A 26,768-nucleotide genomic window follows, 5' to 3' on the forward strand; every position below is an offset into this window, starting at 1 on the left:
CTTCAGTATGTTGGTACTGTTGTGATACCAAGGAGCTAATTAGTAATGACGTTCTGGGTCATCCAAGTTTAGTAAATGCAAAATTTTACAATAGATGAACAGTGGTCTTAAACTGTGAAAAATACAATAATATCTGTGATGATGTAGGCTTTATAAAGCTATGATCTGAACTGCAGAAACATGGTAATAGACATGTACTTGCATTCCGGAACGAAAGTGCTACATTCTCTGATGACGACAGGCCGGAGCCAAAGTGTAATCCAAACAAGTTTCTCACTTTTGATACTGCGTACAGAGAATGTACCCAGGAACAAGTTATAAGGTTGGGGACAGAAAGCTCATCAGTTGTAAATTGGGCAACGTTTCATCTTAATGGGGGAAAGCTTCACACTAATGATAGGGAGGGTGGAGGTGACTACCTAGGGGACTAGAGGATATTTCGATTTATTTGAGGAACCTCCCACATGTTTGGGTAGGGTGTTCACAAGTTGGCTGTGAAGCATTAAAATATACTGATTGGACAGTTATTGAATTACAGTTCACTGATACAGTTTATGACTGAAGAAGTTTAAATGCAGACCTCTTTACTAACTAGCCTATATACTGAGCCAATGTGTTTTTGATTCATACCAAGTCACACTAAGGGATGAGATTGATGTTAAACAAATATTGTTATCCACAGAACTTAATAAACTGTGTCACTTCTGACAGATAGTTTTCTTAAACATTAACTATTCTGAGGCAGCAGTTCAGAAATCTGTTTCTTTTCCCTCTACTTTGGCCCCTTTTCCTCATCAACAATAAATTGATCAAATATTGTTGTTTCATCACCATCATTATCATCATTATTGTCATCTTAGTTTTCTTCTAGTATGAATTTTCTTCTTATTGCCCATCTCTGAAACAGCAGACATTGTCCAATATTTAATCATACTGATTGACCATTTGTGGCAGTCCTATCACATTTAGTGTTGTTACTTTTTGTAGTTTCACCTATTCTCATCCCTGGTGTTTTATTTATGCTTCCCAGTTCTTTGATCCCTTGCAGTGCGAACTCTGAGGACTGAAGATCTTATTCATAATTGGATGGATTTCCAGCATGCTTGGTTAATAATGGGACAAAGTTCGCTGTTTTGTACATCAGAATGATTTAAAATTATTGTGGTTCTGTCTGTCTCTCCCACAGAATAAAAATAAACACAGAAACTGTTCCATAAGTATCTTCCCATCGTTTTACATTTACTTAGAAATGTGAGTAAGTTTATCTGATACACTAAATTCATGTATGATATTACCTGTTATGAACTTCAGGTTGTTGTGTTAAATACTGAATTTGTTTCCCTTGATTAGTTAACATGACCAAACTACTTTAATTAACATGTTTAGTTGTGAGTGTTATTGGCTAGACTATTAATGAGTAATGCGTGGAAATTTTGTGGTCAGTAAGAAGTGGTAAGGTTTCGGTTTTTTTTAATGAAGATGCAGGATTTATTGGACACTGTTATAAATGGGTGTCAGTTACCATGGTTTATTAGCAATTTACTTTTTGCTCAAACTGGCTTTGCTACAGAACATTTCTTTTTGTAACGGAAAATTGTTTCATACTCCTCAAAAACAGAAATATACAACAGTAATCCATAACACTAATATAGTAACAAAAATATAAAAAGAAAGAAAATCACTTCCCTTTGTTCAACAGTGGCATCCTAACTCACTTATATGTTATTGAAGCATACACTGCAATGATTACATGGAGTTTATTATTGATGACAAAAATTTGTTTATTGTTTACATAAAGTTAGTAACTTTCAATGTCCATGTATGTGTAGCACTATTGTTTTATGCATATGCTGGATATATATTACATCTATTGCTTGACGAAGATGGAAAAGTGACTTGAAGTTGGAAGAATTAGAGTGTGATCAAAGGCAGTCATTTCATTCTTTATAGTTCGTAATGGAACACTGTTTATTTACAGTGTATTTTGAGATAAAATTGAAATGTGCTAATGGAGAATAAGTAGGAAGCAGGTATCCCGTTTTGTATTTCTTCTGGTAGAACCTGTTGGGAGCTCAGTTCCAAAATTTCCAACTACTGATGATGTAAGGGGATTCAAAGCCAGACTTGGGCACAACTGCACCCTGATGTGTCCTGCTCAGGGTTTCCCCGTCCCAGCATACAGGTAAGAGATCATAACTTGATTTAAGTTGTTGGGATTCTTTGCAGAGCCTGTAGGAGCTGCTGCCCCCAAGGTTCCATCTCTTACAAAAATATACACATCAGAAAAATTTGTTAGATCAGCATTTTCAATCTTGTGCCCAGCTCAAGGGTATCCACCACCTAGTTATAGGTAAGCACAGTAAACTGCATTTTAAGTGCTATTCTCTTATATTCAGTGTTCTTATCGTATCTAATGTTCAGAGTATTTGAAAGGGGGAGAGAAGTGTTTAGAATTATTCATTGGGGATATTATACCTTCATTGGCGAGCTTGAAGAGTTTGAGACAGAATACAGGAATAGATCAAAACCAGAATCAGTTGTATATAATGTATACAGCAATCATATTATGAAAAGGATAGTTGCTACTCACCATATAGTGTATATGCTGAGTCGTAGATATGCACAACAGAAAGAATGTCAGAAAGTGAGGTTTGGCCAATAAGGTCTTCGTATGAAGTAGACAAAACACACACACACTCACACTCACACAAATGTAGCTTACATGTGCATGACCCCAGTGTCTGGCTGCTGAGGCCAGACTGTGAGCAGCAGTGCATGATGGGAGAAGCAACTGGGTGGTGGAGGTAAGAGGAGACACGGGCGGGGAGGGATAGCAGGGTAGAGTGGGGGATGGTAATGTGCTGCTTGTGGGAGCAAACAAGGATGAGGTGGAGAGAGGGTAGGCCAGCTGTGTGCATTTGCATTTGATGGAGGGCAGGGGAAGGAAGGGCGGGGTTGTAGAAAATGAGAGACTTAAAAAGACAGTGGGTGCGTTTGTGGAACAGAGTGCTGTGTAGTGCTGGAATGGGTGCAGGGAGGTGTCTAGATGGGTAAGGACAGTGACTAATGAAGGATGAGATCAGGAGGGTTATGGGAAAGTAGGATATATTGCAGAGAGAGTTCCCACTTGTGCAATTCAGAAAAGATGTTGTTGGTGGGAAGGTTCCAAGCGACACAGGCTGTTAAGCAGTCATTGAAATGAAGAGGATCGTATCAGGGGGCGTGCTCAGTAATGGGGTGGTCCAGCTGCTTCTTGGCCTCAGTTTGTCGTCGTCCATTTATGTCGACAGACAGCTTATTGGTTGTCATGCACATGCAGAATGCAACTTGTAGATCACCCAACTGGTTTTGCAGGTAGCCCTGCCTTTAATGGGATAGGTGATGCTTGTGACTGGATGGGAGCAGTTGGTGATGGGAGGATGAATGAGACAGGTCTTGAGTATATGTCTATTACAGGTATATGAGCCATGGGACAAGGGGTTGGGAGAAGGGGTTGTGTAGGGATGGATGATGATATTGTGTAGGTTTGGTGGGGAGCGGAATACCACTGTGTGCGGGGTGAGAAGCACAGTGAGTAGGACTTTCCTCATTTCGTGGCATGACGAGAAGTAGCGAAACCCTAGTGGAGAATGTGATTCAGTTGCTCCAGTCCTGGGTGGAACTGAGTTATGAGGGAAATGCTCTCCTCTGGCCGGATGGTGGGACTTTGTGAGGTGGTGGGTGACTGGAGAGATAAGGCAAGGGAGATCTGTTTTTTGTACAATGTTGGGAGGTTAATTAACACCTGTGAGTTCCTTGGTAAGACTTTCAATATTTTCGAGAGGGACCACTCATCACTACAGATGCAACGGCCACCGGTGGCTAGGCTGTATGGAAGGGACTTCTTGGTATGGGGTAGTTGGCAGCTGTCAAGGAGGAGATATTGCTGTTGGTTGATAAGTTTGATATGGACAGAGGCACTGACATAGCCATCTGTGAGGTGGAGGTCAGCATTGAGGAAGGTCACTTGTTCCATTGAGTAGGACCAGCTGAAGTGAGTGGGGAAGAAGGTGTTCAGGTTCTGGAGGAATGTGGATAGGGCATCCTCACCCTCAATCCAGATTATGTGGATGTCATCAGTGAACCTGAACCGGGTTTAGGGCTGTGGGTGTTTATAAAGGATTCATCTAGATGGCCCATAAATAGGTTGGCATAGGATGGTCTCATTTGAGTGCCAGAGCCGTAACCCAGATTTGTTTGTAGTTAACTTCTTCAATGGAGAATTAATTGTGGGTGAGGATGTAGTTGGTCATGGCGACTAGGAAGTAGATTGTAGGTTTTGTTCAGTAGAGATAAGGCCATGGGCATTGGGAATGTTAGCGTAAATGGAGGTGGCATCAATACTGACGAGCAGGGCACCGTGTGGTAAAGGGGCAGGAACAGTGGAGGAAATGGTTGGTATCTTTTATACTGTAGGGTTCGCTGCAGGTAATAGGTTGAAGGTGTTGGTATATGACAGCAGAGATCCTCTTAGTGGGGTCACAATAACCAGCCGTAATGGGGCATCCTGGGTGACTGGGTTTATAGACTTTAGGAAGCATGTAGAAGGTAGGAGTGCAGGTAGTTGTAGGGGTGAGGAGAGAGATACACATTGGGGAGAGGTTCTGGGATGGGCCTAAGGATTTGAGGAGAGACTGTATTTTCTGTTGGGTTTTTGGAATGGGGCCACTTTGGCAGGGTTTGCAAGTGAATGTATCTGATAGCTGGCTGAGTTATTCTGCCACATAATCCTTGTAGTTAGAAACAACAGTGGTCTTAGCCTTTGTCAGCATGTAGGATTATAAGGTCAGAATCAGTTTGTGGGTGATGGATTGTGATTCTTTCTGCAGATGTAAGGTTAGTTTATATGTTGAGGTATCTGGGGAATAATGGTGAGGCAAGGTTCGAGGTTAAGAAATTCTGGAAAGTTAATGGGGTGATTTGTAGCCAGTGACGGCTTATTACGGTTGGAGGGACAGTCAACTGAGTCAGGCAGGGTTCAACATTGGTCATTGGTTGATTCTGATTGATAGACATTAATTACCCTCCCTACATTATACAAAAACAAATCTCCCTTGCCTTATCTCTCCAGCCACCCACCACCTTACAAAGTCCCATCACTTGGCCACAGAGGAGCATTCCCTTCTTGACTCAGTACCACCCAGGACTGAATCTACTGAATCACATTGTCTGCCAGGGTTTTGACTACCTCTTATAGTGCCCTGAAATGAGGAATGTCCTACCCACTATCATTCCCACCCCTCCCACAGTGGTATTATGCCACACAGCAAACCTATACAATATCATCATCCATCCCTATACAGCTCCTGCTTCCAATCCCTGTAATAGACCTAGATGCACATCCTGTCCCATACATCCTCCCACCACCGCCTGCTCCAGTCCAGTCACAAGCACTACCTATCCCATTAATGGCAGGGCTAACTGCAAATCCAGTCACGTGATCTACAAACTAAGTAACAATCACTGTGCTGCATTCTGTGTGGGCATGGCAACCAACAAGCTGCCTGTCCGCATGAATGGCCACCCACAAACTGTGGCCAGGAAACAGCTGGATTCATTTCAAACTCAATGCCTCATGAAGAGGGGGCTTGTGAACTATTAATGGTGATTCATCCTCACATTAAACTAGCTTGCCTCATTGGTGATGCCAGAGAGGGATGGTCTAGTGCTGGCTTATAGTTTCACCCTTTTTCTTCTCTTTCGTCAACATAAACAACAGTACAAACCTGACCCTGTTCTCTCTCTCTTATCTCTGTGTCACTCATTAGAGTCACCTATGTTAAATAGTAACACTTCTGACAGAACATCCACTTCAGCCATGTGCACTTGACACTGTCATTAAATACTCAAAGTATGGGAAAAGATCTTTTGGACCGATGACTTATGGCAAATGTAGGAACTTCTGAGGATCTTTTGCTGCTGGAGGCCTGAAACTGTCACATGTGGAGGAGATTCCTCTTAGACACATTGTTATTGGCAACGATTTTCTTGCTTATAGACTGCTGAAACATCTGACAGGTTTATCACACTTAAGAAGTTGAAGAGGGGCCAATTTGGATGTGTTGTAATTTTTTATGAGGGTACTTATGGAAGGCTTGCTGGATCTATTAAGGTCAAATAAGTTTCCACAGGTTCTGTCAATTTGCTCCATCTCATTCTGACAGCTGTATACTTCCTATATCATCGTAAATATTATGAAAGGACAGATGACACAGTGATGCAATCCATGCTATCACTGATGATGATCAATTTCTTCACAGAGCATTTTGAGAGCTGCAGTTCAGTTACTCATTTTGTTTCCTTCAGTGTATCACAACGTTCTCTTGATATGGCCTCATAGTAAAATAGCACTGTAACAGCCAGTGGATTACCGACACTGGTGTGCATTTCTATATTATGTGTGCTAATGAGATGGAAAGTAATATTAAGATATTTTTCTTGCATGTACTTGTTGAGCACAAGGCAAATTGATGTGGCAGTATCTGTGGTTTCCAAACTTTACACACTACCACTGAGAGCTGTGATAACTAAGTGAATGACATAAAACAAATATATCTTAGACACATTATCAATGGTGAATCAATGTTTGGGAGAATGGGCACAAAATAAATCTTGAAAAGGTGACACTTCTGACCCATGTGTCATCGTATTAAGATTTAATGATAAAATAGACAGCTGAGGTTCATTTGCAGTGCATTAATTTTACGGAAAGAAGCATTACAATGTAGAACTGAATCGTGGATGTTGGACACCAAATGAAAGCAATAGAAGGATGTTCAGGGATTAGAAGAAAATAGGATTGCTAGTGTTGAAGGTGACACTGCTGCTTCTATTCATTGTGAACCCACAGTATTGTGCAAGTGACATGTACTGCCTGACTTCCCCTCCTTACTCATACATACGTTTGGCGCACCTGTGGAATGTTCTGGTGTTTGCTGCTCCTCCCTGAAAGAAAGATACTGTGTCATTAACTAACAGTTGATTGATAGCTTCTAGACGATGGTGGTGCTGACAGCTGTCAAAATTTTATTCCCTCAGGAACACAAATATGGCAGAGTAAGATTTCAAGAGAAAACATGTGAGGGTAGCAAGGTATGTTTTCTGCTGGTGTGCATGGAGATGGGATTGAGCATTGTTAATGTTATAATGGCAAAGGGATTGCTTTCATATCACATAAAATGTCTGGTTACCTATAGCATCTCCTTTGAAATTTGTAAATCCAGCTAAAGACTTTTAGCTATTTGCCCAATAATTTTACTGGAGTGAGTCAGTGAATCTTCCACAGACATAATAATAGTCTTATGACTCCCTGAGCTTGCACTATATCGACCCCACTGAGTACATCTGGCTTGCTTGCAAGTGGGCTCCACACAATTTTATGCATTTGCAACAAATCTCAATTGTTAATGAATGGCTGTTGAATGATCATGCATTGGCATTGCTCCCCATTATTTACAGTATGTTCTGAAGTCTGTCTCATAATTCTTACTAATTTCATCAGAATAAAACTCAGTAAAGCTGTGTCACCAATCCAGTTGCTCATCATTCTAGTTATTCATAACTATGACAGTCTCTGATTGTGCGATATTCAAAAGAACATCTGTTTGGCAAATTTGTAGTTTTGAGGCAGAGTAGGATTAACAGTGTCTGTTAACTTGGATGTGTCAACCAGTCACAATGAAGCTTGAGAGACTTAAGTGATTTGTAACAACTTCGAATATATTTTTAATTGTTAGCTGTATAATGATTTTTTATGAGATATGTAGGGAACTCTGGGTGCATAGTCTGTTACTTTGTTCAAATAATTTGTTAATGGCAAAGTTGCAGAATTTAGCCACATTATGGATACCCTCACATTGTGATAGCTGTTGATTATGGGGATTACATGTGAGTATCCTAACAACAAAAAACCTGCATTTGCTTTCCACTATATCTGGAGGCACCTAAGCAACAGATGGTGCAAGTTGAGGAGTGTTACGGGCATATGGGACTGTTCAAAAAGTATCCAACTTTTGTATATAAAATCCATTTTTATTCAGATATACCGTATTTACTCGAATCTAAGCCGCACTCGAATCTAAGCCACACCTGAAGAATGAGACTCGAAATCAAGGGGGCGGGGGGGGGGGGGGGGGGAATCCCGAATCTAAGCCACACCTGAAATTTGAGACTCGAAATTCCAGGGGAGAGAAAAGTTTTAGGCCCCACCTCCAAATCGAAACAAAGTTGGTCCATTGTAATATGAGACACAATTTAGGTCGAATGAATGACGATACAGCTACAGTAGTTTGGTTCGAGTCATAAGCGTAGCAGTTAAGCTTTACCATGTAGCCATTGCTGTGCGTCAGGTGCTCTGTCCGTATTTATACGGGTACCTTACCTTTTTCACGTGCTTCATCTGGTTTGAACCAATTGCTTATTTTGCTTTGATCTGATAAGTGCCGTTCTCTTTGTTATAGGTGTTTACATCACTCCAAGCTGAAAATGCATTATTGTTCTGTGTCATGCATTGTTTGTTGCATTCTGATAATGAGTGTTTATGGCCTGTCGCCACTCGCAGCATGGCTTGCTTTTGTGCACGCTACCGCCGCTTACAATTAAAAAAAAAAAAAAAAAAAAAGAGAGGAATTGTCTCATTAGCGAAACAGTGGCAAGAGACTACTGTTTGTTGTTACTTACACTGCTGCTTTCTTTGATAAGGATCAACAAGAACCAAATAATATACTGCGTATGATAGAAGATGTTCTGAACGAGCATTTAGCGAAAATTTTTCTCCATTTGAAAATCTTTGCAGACAGCTCTTTAGGACATTACATTCTGCACAGAAATTAGAGTCATCTTAGATTTAAAAATCTAGTCAATTGCCGTGCTTCATTTCTGACTGTATCACTATTGGGCATAAGAATAATACGAATATAAACATGACATGATACGTATATTCTTCCGCGTTTGCTGTTGTCTCACTCTAGTTTCGTAGTTTATTAGGCAGACAAGATTTTAATGAGATAGCAGCAAACATGAAAAAATGCATGGCAAAATGTTTATAGTAGTATTATTCTTATGGTGAAGAGAATACTGCATGTGATTCACAATTAATAAAAGTTCCTCTTAGCAACCATCTCTTCTAACAGGTAGGGAAAAAATTCAGAACGTAGAATTGGCCATATTGACAAACATCCCAAACAGTCTCGCCAGTCGGATTTTCGTAGTACATTGAAATGCTGCTACATTCAAAGATGAACAATACGGAATTTGTATTTACTTCGTTGGATAATGTATGAAAATGCAGTGGTTGAAACTCGGGGTGGATAAAAAAAAGCTCTGTCTTCCACCTTTTTTTTTACATTTATTTACTGACGCAGAGGTTTTGGCGCCAGTATTTATCTTTGTGCCTGCAAAGCATGCCTGTGTAGCGCTACATATATTCGACTGCAGAAGTTAGTTGTGGCAGCACCTACCAATAATTTTAAGAACTTCCACTTACTTTGCACTCAATTCTAAGCCACAGGCGGTTTTTTGGATTACAAAAACCGGAAAAAAAATGTGGCTTAGATTCGAGTAAATACGGTAATTGTTTGACTCTAGTCACCTTCAAAGTAGTCCTCTTCAGGTTCTACACACCTCTCACAATGCTGCTGACACTGCTGGAAGCACCACTGAAAATCCTTTTTTGGTATGCTCTGCAGCTGCTACATCAAATTTTGCTTAATGTCTTCCGTGTACTGAAATCTGCTCCCTTTTTAGGGTCTTTTCACTTTAGGGAAAAGTCAGAAGTCATTCAGTGTTAGGTCAGGGGGAGGGGGGGGGGGGGCTGACAAACAACAGACATGTTGTGTTTGGCCAAAAAAAACTCTGAATGGGTTAAGAATGATGAGTGGATGTGTTATTGTGGTCAAGGTGCCAACTGCCCGCTGCTCACAAGTCTGGCTGTTTGCTTCTCACTGCTTTAAGAAGGCAATGCAGAACCTCTTGATTAAACCCCTTGTTGACATTAGTACCTTCCGGGGTGTACTCATGATGGACCATGCCAGTGGAGTCTAAAAGGACAGTCAGCATGACCTTCGCATTTCTGCAGACCTGCCTCATTGTTTTGGGTCTCAGGGATGATGAATGCTTCCATTTCAATGACTGGAACTTTGTTTCTGAGACATACCCATAAAACCAGAACTTATCACAAGTGGTCACTATGTTAAGAAAGTTGGGATTACTTTTTACAGTATCCAACATGCCCTGTGTGATCGCCAAACGAAGTTGCATCTGCTCAGTTGTTAGCAACTTTGGCACAAATTTTACTGAGATCCTACTGAGGTCCAAATGCCCATTACAATGGAATGAATGGATCCAGTAATAATTTTGTCTGTAAGTTCTCTGATTGTGATTCATCTCTCCTGTGCCACCAGGGTCCTCAAATGGTCAGTAATGACCTCATTAGTGGATGTTTAGGGCCTACCTGAACGTGCTTCACTCTTCATTGATAGTGCTCAGCTCTGATGTGGTTGTACCACACTTTTACCTGTGTGGTACCCATTGCTTAATTCCCAAATACTAACTGAACCTTTCAGAGTGTTTCAACATGAGAATTGCCAAGCTTAAAACAAAATTTGATGCAGTGTTTTGCCGAGCTTAAAACAAAATTTGATGCAGTGACATTGTTTTACTTTTTCTGTCATTTTGCCCACAGCACAAATTTCGACAACTCCCTCTTACATTTATTCACTTGATAACAGATAGCTGGCACCTGACTGTTTTTGCAGCCATGAAAACAGTCAGGTATGCACTCTGTGCATGCCTGCAAATGTGTAGAGTGCACACACATTGATACCATTGTTAATTTCTACAATAAAAAATAAGGTCAGATACTTTTTGAGAAGCCTTCATTTTTAACACTATATCAAAATACAATATTATCAGAATGAGCCTCTAGCTTTAAAGTACAATGAGGGTGAAGTGAAGATTATCATTACACATATTTTCACAAATGCAGGCTGTATGGCATATGTTACTTGAGAAGACAAGCACTACAACAACAGCAACATGAAATTTTAGGTTTGTAAGAAACTCATATTTATGCTGTTCTTATTGCTACCTCTTTCGATCGAAAATTTAAGTTTTGAGCATGCAAGAATGTCTTGATGTTCGTATTTGCATTTTTTATTTACCTTGCGGATCACATATTATACATTGCTGTTCATATTTGTACGTTTTATTTATACTGTCGACCACATATTGTACAAAAAGTACTCATAATATTGGAAAAGCCATTTTTCAGTAAGAAAATTACACAGTGAGAATGGAAACAGAAAAATTGCTCATTGATGAATGTACTAATACGCAGAGTATACAAACAAATGAATATGAGCAACTAAGAAATATATACATAATGGATTGTCACTTTAAATATTATACAGATGTGCTCACTGATGAATAAACTCAAAGAATATGCATACATTGAATATGTGCAACTAAGAAATATATAGGCAAATGGATTGTCGCTTGAAAATTTACACAAATGTTCACTGGAATACAGAAATAATAAATCTGGATATTTAACAGAAGGAGAATAACATTTAAAAATACATGAAACATGAAACTGACTATTAGAATGCACAGACAATGAAATTCACGTGTAATGAAAGATGAACATCCATAAAAAGCATTAAAAAATTTGATAAATGTAACAGAAACATACTTGTATACTGTAGAATTATAGGTTAGTATTTTGCCTACAAATGTTCTATATTTAATCACAGTATTATCCAAAGGACGCAGAAGTTTTGCGTTTGGCAACTCAGCTTACATTTAGTTTTTAATATTTAATTGACACTTTTTTAATTTTTCATTTCCAGGAATTCTTGCACTGAATAGAAGCAATGCTTTCTTAGAAATGCCTTTAGTTTGTTTTTAATTACTGGATCTGGAGCAAGTTTTATTTGATCTGGCGTCTTATTGTATAATATGACACCAAAGTGAATTATAGTTTTTTGGTATGATGATGTCCTTGAAAAAATTTGGTGGATATTTGATAGTCTGCTGGTATAATGCATGAGTGTTCTTGGTCTTGGATTAATTTTTCTGTTCGTATGAGATATTCCCTGGTGAATAAGATTGTTTCATAGATGAACAAGCATGGGATGTTTAGAACTTGAAGTTTATAAAGTGACATTTACAGGACTCCATCTTTTTGAGACCACAAATTATCCTCAGTGCTCTTTTTTTGTAGTTTATATATACTTGTGCTGAGAGTTGAATTTCACTAGAAGATGATTCCATAGCGCAGCAAGGAATGGAACAGTGCATGGTACACTTGCATTACTGTGGAGGTAGATTTCAATATTCTTAGTCCATAGCACAATTATGAGAGTTTATTTGATAATTTGTTTATATGTGTATCCCATTTTAAATTCCGTTGAACCCACAGCCCCAAAAAGTTTTTGAATTTACATCTTCAGTTATATCATTATTTAAATTTACTTTGGTAGTTCGTGGCAGGATGAGGGAATTAAATGGAAGTTGATGCATACAGTTTTTCCACTGTTAACAATTAGGAAATTTTTGTTAAACCACTGAGAAAGTCTTTTCACAGAGTTGCCAGACACTGGCTGAAGGTCTTCAGAAGTAGATCTAGTCAACACTAGGCTTATATCATCAGCAAACAGGATAGCCTGTGTGATCAACAAGATCATCTACGTAAATGAGTTTAAGTAGTGGACCTCGAACAGAGTTCTGAGGAACACCGTATTTTATTGATCTTTCATCAGTCTATGGTATTGAAGTGATACCTTCTCTCTGCAGTTCTGTAAGAAAGAGCTTAATCAGCTACGTACCACACCTCTTATTCCCTTTCTTTCCAATTTATCAAGCAGTATTTTATGATCTAGTACATCAAAAGGTTTAGAGAGACCTAAGCAGATACCTCAGCTATATTATGTTATTTGAGTGATTTCAGTTTGTGACCCAACAGTTCCAGAATTGCTGTTTGGTTGGACATAGATTTTCTAAAACCATGTTGTTGATTGCTGATAGGGGCAAGATTATACATTAAAAATTTATGTATGTCATTAAAAAAACTTTTTCCAGGAATTTTGAAAAGATGCTTAATATGGACAAAGATCGATAACTGGATACTAAATCAGAGGAACCTTTCTTTAATAATGTAATAATATTATGAAAAGGATAATTGCTACTCACCATATAGCGGAGATGCTAAGTCGCCGATAGGCACAACAAAAAGAATGTCGTTTCTATCTGTGACTCTGCATCCCCACTGTATGGTGAATAGCAACTATCCTTTTTATAATATTGTTACATTCCATCCTGGAATGCCACTTGTTAATGAATGGTTGAGGTTTACTTTGAGTGGAGCATTTACTTTTAATATGAAGTCAGGTACTTCATCATGGCCACTAGAGGTTTTATTGCTCAACGATTTTATTACATTCATAATTTTGTCGGGGTTTGTTTTGTAAACAAACACTGACGTATTGGTGGAACTTGAGAATGTTACCTTGCAATTAGCCTGAATGAACCTTCGGCTATTGAGGTGAAGTATTCATTGAATTTGTTTACAGTTGTATGTGGATCTGTGACCTTAGAACCTTTAAGTAATAGAAAAATATTCTCTTTTTTAGGTGTTCAACTACAAGTTTCTTTTTTATAACTTTCCACATGGGTTTCATTTTGTTTAAAGAGTTACTTATGAAATTGTCGTTTCATAAAAGTTTGCCAGTCTAATGACTGTAAGATAGACATTTTTGTAAGCTTTACAACACTCAGAAAACTCTTGCGTGACTTTGTATTTTTTCAGCAATTTTGTAGAAATTTGTTCCTCTCACTAGGAATTTTGATTCTTCTGTTACTAATGACTTTCTGTTTTTATTGTTTGAAATTTTTGTTTCAAGAGGAAATGCTGTATTAAAATAATAAAGGAAGGTGTTATCAAAGGCGACCTAAGTGGCCGAGTGGTTCTGGGCACCACAGTCTGGAACCGCGCGACTGCTATGGTCGCAGGTTCGAATCCTGCCTCGGGCATGGATGTGTGTGATGTCCTTAGGTTAGTTAGGTTTAAGTGGTTCTAAGTTCTAGGGGACTGACGACCTCCGAAGTTAAGTCCCATAATGCTCAGAGCCAATTTTTTTTTTGGTATCAAAGATTAAGAACATGCTATCAACAATGGTTTGCATATAAATATTTTCCCAATTTTCCTTGGCAAATAGCAAATTAAAAATCCTAAAATTGTCCTCAGAAATGGTTCTTCTTTGAATTACTTGTTTGGTGCTGATTTTGCTTTTTCCCATATCAATGCTCAGGTGCAGAGTGCCATAGTCACTGTATCCCATGCTCAATACTTTCCCAGAGAATATGGAGCCAGTATCAGTTACGAAGAGTTGGTCAATTTTTGAATCTGTGTGCTCAGCTGACCTTGTTGGAGAGTGTATTGGGGGGATCATATTGAATGATTTGCTCAAGTTTATCAAAGCATGTGTAGCATTACTTTTTTTTGGAAAAATCATTGTTAAAATCATCACAGAGTATTATTTTGATATTTAGTGACCTGACACTATTCAGTAGAAATTCTAATGTGGTCATAAAGATGGGAATACTACTACTTGTACTCTATATATGTTTATAATTATATAGTTTAGTTCAGGCAGCTTAATCTTAGAAAGCTCGAAGTCTTTATATACTGGTTGTGCAAGATGTTTTTTAGACCTATCTCACAGAATTTTATCTGGGCCTTTACGAAGATGGTAGTACCAACAAATGTAGAAATTTGTCTATGAGTACCTTAGAATAGAGGTTGACTGAATTTATTTTTTACAAAGCTAATGTCCAGAAATACGTATTACATCTGGATTTATTTCAGACTGAAGTAACACTTCCAGCATTGGAATTTTATTTCTCATTGATTGGACATTATGATGCACTGCAACAAATGGTTGACTTTGTGGCTTCACAGTTAATTAATTCTTTTTCTAAAGGCATTTCTGACAAAGCACCCTAAAAAAAAATTGCAGATTTGTTGTTTTTGTGTGTGGCATCTTGCAGGCAATTTTCTGCAGATGAGATGATTGTGAGTGGTTGACACTGTTATGCTTTTTCTGACACTTCTGTTGTTTTCGGTCTAAGCCATTTCATAATTTGTGTCTCTCTGGTTATTTTGAAACTTGTGTTAGTTTTCTTCAGGATATGATTTTGTAGTTTTTCTGCTAGTTGGTTTTTCCCAACATACTGAAATGTAGCCCATGAACTGTATGAAATATTGTTCCTAAAATGTATGTATCAATCATCTCAATATAATGAAAGGTGGAACATATTTCTGAGATTAGTTAGCTTGTAATGCAAATTTCTTGGTTGATAAAGGACCAGGAAGGCCACAAACAACAGATTGGAAGTGTTAGATTATGTGGTGTGTAAGAGTGTAAAAATACTTGAGCTAGCCATTGTATGATTCAACAACAGCACTGAATTCAGGTCCAATGATCATATAACGGACACAGTTTACCCTATAAAGCCTCGAATTATAAATGTAAGACGAGAGATCAAAACTCGCTAAACAGTGGAGGCTCTGAACTATGGACAGACAAGTTAAGAAGCTTGTTACTTGCTCAGTATCACCTATATTTGATCAGTTGTGATGTACATCCTTATACATTACACTCTGTTTGATAATTATTGATATGCTTTGCATGTTTGTTTTAGAAGAGGAAATTAGTATTTACATAGTCTTAATCTGCATAAACTCTGAAGCATAATTATTTCCCTGTTTAACTTCTTTAAATAAGCCTGTGAATCATGCCTAAAACCTGTTTCTTCTTGCTACAGAGCCAGTGAGTAGCTCTGGTCCCCGTGTTGCATCGACAGCAAAGTTTGATGTGATTCAACGACCAGTTGGCAAGAACTTTGCATTGATGTGTCAGGCACAGGGGCACCCCATCCCAATTTTTCGGTTAGTGTTTATTTCTCAATCAGATTAAAGCTTCAACAGATGACTACAATTCTTGCCCTTTCTATGAAGTACTCTAAAAATTATTTCTATTGCTCTATGTCCACTTTTATTGTTATTTTAAGCAAAAATATTGGAAAGCACAAAAGACTTAATCCGTTTCCCCCACTGCAGTCCTTATAGACTCTTTTTTCCTCCTCAGTAAATGGCCTGTTGTGAAGTAAGGAACAAGTGGAAATCAGAAAACAAAATGATTAAAACATCTGGTGTACATGTTTGCTTATAGTTCTTTGCACCAGAATATGAAGCAGCAGGTTATTGATGTGTGATTTATTTACATTATTACGAGGGTCACTCCAAAAGAAATGCACACTATTTTTTAAAAAATCCATCTTTTATTCTACATATTTGAAAGTTTTACAGTGTGTAGATAATCCTTTAGGAACAATATTTTCATTTCTTCACATAATTTCCATCTCTCTCAACTGCCTTAAGCCATCTTGGAACCAGCGCCTGTATACCGGCATGGTAAAATTCTGGACCAACCTGTTGGAGTGACTGTTTGGGAGTGTGCGCAAGGGAGTCATCATCTTCAAACCTTGTTCCATGAAGAGAGTCTTTCAGTTTCCCAAAGAGATGATAGTCGCATGGAGCCAGGTCAGGACTGTAAGGTGGGTGTTTCAGTGTTGTCCATCCGAGTTTTTTGATCACTTCCATGGTTTTTTGACTGACATGTGGCCATGCATTGTTGTGCAACAGCAAAAGATCCTGCTTTTGCCGATGTGGTTGAACACGACTCAGTCAGGCTTGAAGTTTCTTCAGTGTTGTCACATATTATGCATCAGAATTTATGATGGTTCCACTTGGCATGATGTCCACAAGCAAGAGTCCTTCAGAATCGAAAAACACTATAGCCGTAACTTTTCCAGCAGAATGTGTGGTTTTGAATTTTTTTTTCTTGGGTGAATTTGCATGATGCCACTCCATTGATTGCCTCTTCATCTCTGGTGAAAAATGATGGAGCCATGTTTCATCACCTGTCACAATTCTTCCAAGAAATTCATCTCCACCATTCTCGTACTGTTCCAAAAGTTCGCTGCATACCATTTTTCTTGTTTCTTTGTGAGCCACTGTCAACATCCTGGGAACCCACCTGGCACAAACCTTTTTTAACGCCAACACTTTCAGTATTCTGCAAACACTTCCTTCCCCTATCCCAACATAGCGTGACAATCTGTTCATTGTGACGTGTCTGTCAGCAGTCACCAATTCGTTAACTCTCTGCACATTGTCTGGAGTGTTTGCAGTACAAGGCCTGCCACTGCGAGGACAATCCTCAATATTGCTGTGCCCGCTTTCATCACATAACCTGCTTGCCCACCGACTAACTGTACTGCGATTGACAGCAGCATCTCCAAACACCCTTTTCAACCTCTTGTGGATGTTTCCCACTGTCTCGTTTTCACAGCACAGGAATTCTATAACAGCACATTGCTTCTGACGAACGTCAAGTGTAGCAGCCGTCTTGAAGACATGCTGTGATGGTGCCACTCACGGGAGCAGGTTGAACGAAATTTGAAAACAAGCGGTAAGGATGTATCTACACACTGTAAAACTTTCACACATGCAGAATGAAAATTGTATTTTTATAAAAATAGTGTGCATTTCTTTTGGAGTGACCCTCACAGCACAAAAATGTTGAAGGGGAGGCAGGGAACAAACATTTTGTAGAAGAAACAGCACTTATTAATGTGTTTTCCAAAGTATTCATTTCAAATCTATGACCAAGAGGTTCAACAAAACGTTTATAGCCAGTTTCTAATATTGAATATTGATGATCTTTGGCATCTATATCTCTTATCTTCTGAGAGAAGTTTTGTAGCTTTATAGGGTTTGTGGAAAGGTGCAAGACTTGCTTCACATGATAGTGTCTGTCTTGAGTTCAATGTTGTGAAGTTCATAACCATAATAGCACTACATTCTTAGTATATTGCACTCCCTATGTGATATAAAAGAAGAACAATATACTAAGAATTTAGTGCTATTACAGTCGTGAACTTTATAACATTGAACTCAACACAGATCCTATCATGTGATGCCAGACAAGTCTTGCACCTTTCCACAAATCCTATAAAGCTACAAAAGTGTTCTCAGAAGAGAAAGTGTAATGGCATTGTGAAGAGGATAGTTGCTACTCACCATATAGTGGAGAGATGCTGAGTTGCAGATACGCACAACGAAAAGAAACACAACTCATACACACATGACCCCACAGTCTCTGACAGACGTTGTCTGGCTTCAGCTGCCAGAGACTGATATGTTGTCTATTTCTGATGAAGGCCATTTTGGCTGAAAGCTTACTTGCTGACAAGTCTTTTTGTTGTGCCTATCCATGCCTCAGCATCTCTGCTATATGGTGAGTAGCAACTATCCTTTTCATAATATTGCTACAATCTGTCCTGGATTTTCCGTTGTTTGATTTTGCTTCAGAAGATAAAGGACATAAATGCCAAAGATCATGAATATTCATTGTTAGAAAGCAGTTTCTCCTTTTCAAAAATCAAGTACATTGTCTAGTATGGTGACCTGAACTGGCATTCACACATCTGTATCTCCCATGACAAGCGTAGTCTCAAAGAAACACACCTGCACATGAATATTAATCTCTTTAGGGGATTCTAGAGGATAGAAATGTGATCCAGGTTATCTCCAAGTCTATTTCCCGAAGGATATCTGAACAGAAAAAATTTATCTTTAAAGAGTACTAATAGACACTATCCAAAAAAGTATTTAATATGTGGTTTTTGTGCATTATAAGTGCATTCTTATATGAAGTGGCATGAGTAGTTAATATGCTGATCTTCTGGCAAACAGTTCCTGTGAAATATGCCCATGGATAGATGTCAGCGAGTGATAACCACCTTTGTGGATAATTGTTGACTAGTGGCAGCAAACATGATGTATGAGCCGTTGATTTGATGCAATATTCACCTTTCTAGAACTATTCGTGCGAATGTCCTGAAGTCAGTTCCTGTTTTAAAGTAACAACACATTTTGTGTGAACTGAATTTTCTGCAAATGACACACTGATAAAAGCACAAACTTTGGACACCTTGATATTTTGAGCAATAGTTTCCCTGTGTACAATACTGCTCTGCTTATAAGCCATGAATATTTGTTTGAGTAATGGAACCTGCTACTGACATTATGTCTGCATTTAACAGCATTTCAACTCATTTGTAACTGGAGGAGTGTATAAGGACTTTTTCTTGCCACACACACCGCCTTCAATATTTTATTGTTAAATGTATGAATGCAGTGTACAAAAGAAATTATAACTGACAATTCATATATAAGGAATAATTGATCATTTGTGTACAAGAAATTAGTTACAGCAATGTATTATAATAATAATACTTTTCAATCTTCAGAACCAATAGGAGCTAAATCTCCAACATTTGTAACTGATCTGAGTAGCAGCTCAATAAAACGTCGTGCAGGACGAAGTTTTGGTTTGCTTTGCCAAGCTCAGGGTTTTCCTGCTCCTTCTTTTAGGTAAGGAAGTGTTTTACAGTCTAGTTGAAGAAGTTGTGTCCATTTTGAAGAGCACTTGATTAGATTTTTGTATGCCCTCAGATTTAACGCTGATACACAATTGTATTTTGAATTGTCATTTTCATTATTTTATTTTATTATTTTTAAATTTTTATTGGTGATAAGTGAAGAGTGGCTATTAGAGGGTGGGGGTTGGATGATGGTGAGGGCATATGAGGAGACTTGTTACAACACGCACATAGAATTGTTGTCGATGTGAATTGGTGTCGTTCAGGGTGCTGCACAGGCAACTGCGTTGAGTGGAGCCACTGTGCAGTGCCCAGCTACGGACGTTGTCGACTTGTGCCATCATCGTGCTACTGTATTCAAGAGTATTCTTAACATAGGAACAAGGAGTGGCACTGGAGTGGGTGTCACGAATAATAAACTGGAAGGAATAGCCCCTACCTCTATTCTTGATGCTCCTCATGCATTTGTAAGCTGTAATTTTAATGTTAGTGTTGTTAGTAATGAAAGTTTCAGTCATGGTAATGCTTGATTTATTGTTGCAGCTGTAAGAGCTTGTATTAGTGCTGCTGCTGTGTTGGAGAATTTTGATTCTCATATATGAAAAGTATCCACCTGGTTTATGAGTTTAAGACAGCGTTAAAATGTTTGCTCAGCCACCTGTTTACAATATATAAAGAAAACAAGAACTTCTAAAAGCGACCAATATAAAACTTAAGCCAGAGCAATAAAAATAAAATGTGGGTTGTTTCCTTGCATCCATGTCGTCTTAAGATGTACATCCATTTCACCATTATGTGATAAAATAGACTAAAATGGAATTGCGTATGTTGTCCATGGGTATTGGCAGTGTCACAGTAACATCCATATACGTACACAGCCCATGTATCTTCCTGAAAGCCACATCCTCCAGACAAACACAGAAGTAATGTGAGTAAGCTCATTGTGAATGTAAACTAAGATGCTATATAACCATGCAGGGCCGTGCAGAAATTCAAATCTCATCATGAACGGAAAGCTAACAGTGTACTGTAAAGTTGCTACACAATTACAGGTATTAAAAAGAAATCTGAAAAATTTCTGAAGAAGTTATTTGTGTTGCTTGTTAGCTGTTCATTTAATGTATTATGATTCCTCCTGCCGTTTATAGTAATCTCCAGTTGTTTTAGTAGATCCAGTTTCTTGCCTTTATCTCATATGTGCAACATTACGAGATCCTCATCAATTCCCAACACGGGGTGGCCAATTTCATGAATATGCCTGGCTACTGCTGACTTCTCGAAACTTTTAAGCTGAGAAGTGTCTGTATGTTCTTTGTACTTGAAGGATCTACCAGTTTGATCTATATTTTTTGCATTGAAGGTGTTCCATAGGATATTGTATATACAAGCCCCCTCATATTTGTCGAGTTTATGTTGTAAATTGTTCATTAGCTTAAAATTGGTCTTATACATACTATCAACCTATAAAAGTTATAAAGTGATGTGCTTGAATATTTTAAGAAGTTACGGATGCAAGGGAAGTAGCCACATTTTTTCATTTTTAGTGTTCTGGTTTATATTTCTAGTAGCTGCTTTTAGAGGTTCTTGTACAGTAATTATTCTGATGATAGAAGCATGACTTCTGAAATGCAAAAATTCTAGTCTTTTTTCTTCAAACTGTAAGCAGGTAGCTGAATTGACATTTTAACATTGCCTTTTACAACCACGACATCATGTTCATTATGGATAGAGTCAAAGATATGAGACTGTTGAAATACCCTCAGACTTCTAGAAGAATCTCAAAATGCAACTCCAAAAAAATTCTAGTACTGACAGGTGCGTGTATTACCGAACTGCCCTGCCCCTTGAATACACAATACATCCAGTTTTTCTAAAATAGTGCCAGGGTTTACAGTATGAAATGTTTGGAGGGATCTAAATTTACTCCTACTATGCTATACTCTTTCTCTAGATTTTTGATTATATATTCAGTGTAGTACGTCACTGCTGTTTCTGTATTTTTACCTGCCTGGAAGCCATGCTGATTACTTGCAAAACAATGGAAACTCTTGGTAAGAATGTCAACAGTGTAGGAAAAAATAGACTGCTACGTACTGTTAAGAAGGCATGTTAAATTGCAGACAGGCACAATTAAAAGACACTTACATAAAGCTTTTGGCCACAGCCTTCAGAGAAAGACACACACCATTCGTACACACAAACAAGCACACTTCATGTACACATGACCACCAACTCTTGACAGCTCGGGCCGGAATTTATTGTCATTTAGATATTTCTTGATTCTGTGCTTCATCATTTTTTTAATATTTTGGAAAATGGCAGAAGGGGTGACACTGCCCAATAATTTTCAACATCATACTTGTCACACTTTTAAAATAATTTCTTCACTTTTGAGATCTTCAGCCTTTCTTGAAATGCTGCTTTACTAAATGATAAGTTAACCATGTATGCCAAGGACCTTTCAATCTGTGGAGCTGTCATTGTTATGACGAACGCTTGCATCTCCTCTGCTCCTGTCAACATTTTATGTTTCAAGCTTTTTATCACTTTTCAAGTGTCATGTTCATTTGTTGGCCCTGCTCTCATGCTAAAAGTAGCTTTTGTAATTTTTTTCTGGGGTTTATAAATTTAGAACTTAGTGAAGTTGCATTTATGAAATAATTGTTCATCTAACTTGGCAACTCTTGTTTTTTAATATTGACATTTTCTGCATTTTTGAGAATGGTGTCTTGGTCTTCGCATCTCTTCCCTGTTTCAGCTTTCACAATACCTCATAGCTTTTTATTTTTTTTCAGACTGTCTTAGTAAACTATCATTACTTGTACATTTTGCCCTTGGCAGTAACTTTTTGACATACTTTCTTGTAATTCCTAGCATATTCTGAACTGTGGGTCTGTAGATGTTTTCATTTTAGAACTAAGTCTCTTTAGAGTTCCACAAGATGTTTTGATGCCAGTTTTGATCCAAGAACTTGGCTTGGGACTGCCATGTAATCTGGTTCTTGTCAGCTTCTTTGGATAGCACGTTTCAAAATATCCCATGGAAACTGAGTAAAATAAGGTATGTGCATCATTTGTTTATATTAAAGACAGTACTTCTGCCCAGGACTCATTTGTTAGGCTATTTATAAATTCTACATAATTTTCTGTATAAAAATTTCTTTTATTTATTTATTTATTTACATTTTATGGCCTTCATTGGACCATTCTAGCCAACTTTATACAAAGAATTTTTCAGTTTCCTATCAGCCCAGTACTTCTTCATTCTCTCAGATCTCATCCTTCTTTCTTAATCGGAAATCACCATTTCTGTAGTCGGTTTGTTGATTCTCATTTGCAGTCTGGTTTGTTTGTCTGTGAGTTTCCTGATTTTGTCAGTTTTGTTTCTTAGGTCTTCCAATGTAATCTGTAGTTCATCCATATCTCCCTTGATTTCTGTAATCCACTTAATGTTGCATTTTTGTATAAAAAATTCTTTTATGTATGAAGTATGCTTTTTTTCTGTCAGTGGCATTGAAGGAATTTTGAGGACAAGAGCATTGTGGTCTGATAGTAGCAAATCAGTATTTATTACTTCTGCTTCTGTAGAAACTACATTAGAAAATATATAATCTGAAGACTGTATTATATGTTATTCTTGTGGGTTTATGTATGTGTGGGAATAGGTTGCAACGACACAATAGATTTAAGTACTGATCTTTTAGCCAACTTTCATTCGTGAGAGTTATATTGAAGTTATCATAGACAATTACAGTGGCTCTTTCAGTAAATAGAATGTTAAGCAGTGTTTCTAAATGATCAGTGAAAATATCTGTATCCCCATAGGTGGTATGTATATTGCTATGACTATGACTTTCCCCTGTATTTCGTATAGCTCTACAGCTGCTGTTTCATAATGATCTTCTGCACTCAATGAGTAAGCTTTACACTTTCTTTTGTATCTGATTGTTAAAGATACATAAACCTCTCTTCTTTTGTAACTGATACTTGATGTAGTAAAGGTACATTCACCCCTGTTTTTGGCGTTTTTTTACAATATTGACTTGCCAACTTATATGGATTAATGCTAATGCTACTTAGTTCAAAACTTCTGTGTATGCTTCATAATGTACGTGCAGTCAATGTTTGCATTATTGATTGCTACCTCAAGTACAAATGATTTATTTTTAAGGCATTGAATGTTTAGGCATAAAATCTGCAGGTGACTAAGATTAGAACTGGTTGCAATTGTGTTTATGCTTTGTGATGTTATATTCGTTGCTGCGGTCTGGCAAGGTACCAAAAATCCATGAGAAGGACAGGTTTTCTGCTCCTCATGGGTCATTCACTGGTCTGTGGTGTGTTGCTTGGTGCTGCTACCGAGGTTTTTAATGCTGGTGGTTGTGCTGCCGATTTTAGTGCTGCCATTTCCATTGTTGTTCTTGGTGACAGAGGTGCTGTTTCAGATACTTCAGGTGTTGCTTCTACTACTACTTCAGTGCTCCCATGTGAACTGCTAGCATCTGGGGGAAGGGGCAGTAGTAGTTGAGAAGGGAGTGGGTCAGGTTTGTAGCCATTCCTGATGTTATTCAATCTGTACACTGAGCAACCAGTAAAGGCAAGCAGTTAGAAATTTGAAGAAGGAATTAAAGTTCAGGGAAAAGTAATAAAAACTTTGGAGAACACGTTGTAGTTCTGTCAGAGGTGGCAAAGGACTTGGAAGTGCAGTTGAATAGAATGGATAATCTGTTAAAAAGAGACCATAAGATTAACATCAGCAAAAGTAAACAAGGATAAGTAAATGTTGTCAAGGTAAATGAAATGATGCTGATGGAATTATATTAGGAAATATGACACTAAAAGTGGTAGATGAGTTTGGTTGTTTGGTCAACCAAATATGTGATTATGGTCAAAGTAGAGATGACATAAAATGCATATTGGCAATAACAAGAAAAGCATTTCTGAAAAGAATTATTTGTTAAACTGAGTGTAAATTGAAAAGTTAGAAAGTCTTTTCTGAAAGTATTTGTTTGAAGCTTTCTGTGGAAGAAAAACATGGATGATAAATAGTTCTGATAAGAAGGAAATAGAATGTAATGCAACAGAAGAATGTTGACGATCAGATCAGTAGGATGGATAAGGTACTGACTGTAATGAGGTACAGAATCAAACTGGGGAAAAGTGGCACAACTTAACTAAAAGAAGGAATCATCAGTTTGATAGTGGAGGGCTGTGTGGGTGATAAAAATTTTAGAGGAAGACCAAGGAATGAATACGGTAAACAGGTTGGAAACGAAGTTGGTAGCAGTAGTTATGCTAAGGTGAAGAGCTTTGCACAACATAGAGATCTGCATAAAACCTGGCTTTGGACTTAAGACAGTAACAACATGAACAATATGTCAATTTTTCTAGCTGGCCTGAAATTTTCTGCAAGTACATTCTACAATATAGACAGTGAAGGCTCTGCAACTACTGTGGCTCTTGTAACGTGAAGTATTAATACATAGAAAAAGTATAACATGCAAAAATTTATTTTGACACCTTTGCAAAGGACTAAAACTATGTACCAATTTTGGGTTTGAAGTCCATTATGATGCTTATTCCACCTGAGCTTTTCACAGTAATTTGAAGTTTCAAATCTGTCACTGATTACTGTATGAAATAACAGTTGCCCAGTTGTTCCCTATTAGTTGTGCATGACTCGTATCTTGGGAAGCTAAGCTGGAATGTTTACCAGCTGAAGCACAGACAAAAACCAGTTTTTGGTTGGTCTCTTTTTACTCTTAATATAATGTTGATAATACTTTCAGTGGGACATTTCTGTCATAAAGCACACCTCGTCTACGTTTCAGCTTTTCCCCCAATCCCTCATCTGTTTCAGAGATAATTGTCGTGCTGCATCGTGAGAGAACCATTGTGAAATGCCTTACTGAAGCAATGGTGTTGCATGCCGGTACAGAGCCCCAAATTTTCTTAACAAGAATTTAATAGTAATTAGACTGATATTTACTAGAAGATGAAGTTTCAAATATTGAAAAAGTGTGTTCTGGACTAAAGACTGAAAGGGGCTGGTGAATGACAGTTTGCTTCTTACCTGGATCAATAAAAATTTTACCTGCATAAAATGAAGTAGTTGTCATCTTAAGGCTCACTTGGACAACATAGTGTTATATGTAGACAGTGTAGTTGGATGTGGTATGTTATTGCCCTCTTCTGCAATATAAATTGAAATACCCTGACATACAATATAAAGTGTAATCCGAACGGTACTGCAACTTGATTATCATTTATGCAAAACATTCCAAAATGTTAGAAATAGCAAAATGTATTCGTAAAAAGCCTTTGATACAAATTATTGTTACATAAAATAAGGGAAAGGCACCACCTATAGTGTCGGTGAGTGATGCAGGGTAACACAAAACATATATCAAAATTCACACTGGTTTTCAAGCAATAGCTCTTTTTATATCAGTACCATACATTCTCACACATAATAACACAGGCTATCAAATACACACTCCTGGGGCCTTGGCATGACGAACTATTGATACTCTATTGTTGAAAGCAGTCACCTGAGTTGATGGAGGCAGGTCTTTAGACAGCTGACTTCACAGCTGCAGAACAAGACGAAAAAAGTACAGAAGGTACACCCAAAAAGATATGTTGGAAGAAGGAGAAGGGAAACTGAAGGGGAAGGGAGAAAATGAGAGAAAAGTGAAGATGAAGAGGCAGAAAGGGAGGGGAGAAAGAAGGGAGAGGGGCCTGCAAGAAAAGAAGAGGTGAGGGAGAGGGGGAGGGAGAAGAGAGAGGAGAGTGAATGCCCACAAGGAGGGATTGGGAGAGGGAGAGGAAGAGTGGTGGCAGAAGGCAACGCATCATTTGTGGCAGAGAAGGAGTGGTGTGGACAGAAGAGAGAAGGAACAAGGCAACGTGAAGCAGTGGGAACTAGAGATGGGCAAACTCGTTCATCCTTGGGAACCAGTTCACTGGTGTTCACTCTTTTTTGGGAACCATTCTTTTTTACTCGTTCATTGTTCATTTGCGCATGTTATATGGTTCTTATGAAAAATTAGTAGGATAGGTGAATGAAGATGGAAGGCACCAAGAGTGGCACTTGCCTCCCCCGTGGAGTACAGAGTTTTTATTCATAACAGAATTCTCACACACTTGTAATTTTCTTGATTCTGCAAAACCTCTCATTTAGCCAACTGTAGCATTATGTGGCTGATCGCAGGGAAATAATAT

At 38.2% G+C, this 26,768-nt stretch overlaps 1 protein-coding gene across 1 annotated transcript in view; it reads left to right on the forward strand.

Annotated features, from left to right (window-relative positions):
- LOC126416750 (Down syndrome cell adhesion molecule-like protein Dscam2) overlaps positions 1–26,768 on the forward strand; it is an 859,584-nt gene that overhangs the window by 356,266 nt on the left and 476,550 nt on the right. Inside the window, exon 7 of the mRNA XM_050084589.1 lies at positions 15,862–15,985. Within this exon, the coding sequence (XP_049940546.1) occupies positions 15,862–15,985 (124 nt within the window). The remainder of the gene's footprint in view (positions 1–15,861; positions 15,986–26,768) is intronic.

The sequence above is a fragment of the Schistocerca serialis genome, chromosome 8 (genome assembly GCF_023864345.2).
Source record: "Schistocerca serialis cubense isolate TAMUIC-IGC-003099 chromosome 8, iqSchSeri2.2, whole genome shotgun sequence".
In the NCBI taxonomy this organism is placed as follows: domain Eukaryota; kingdom Metazoa; phylum Arthropoda; class Insecta; order Orthoptera; family Acrididae; genus Schistocerca; species Schistocerca serialis.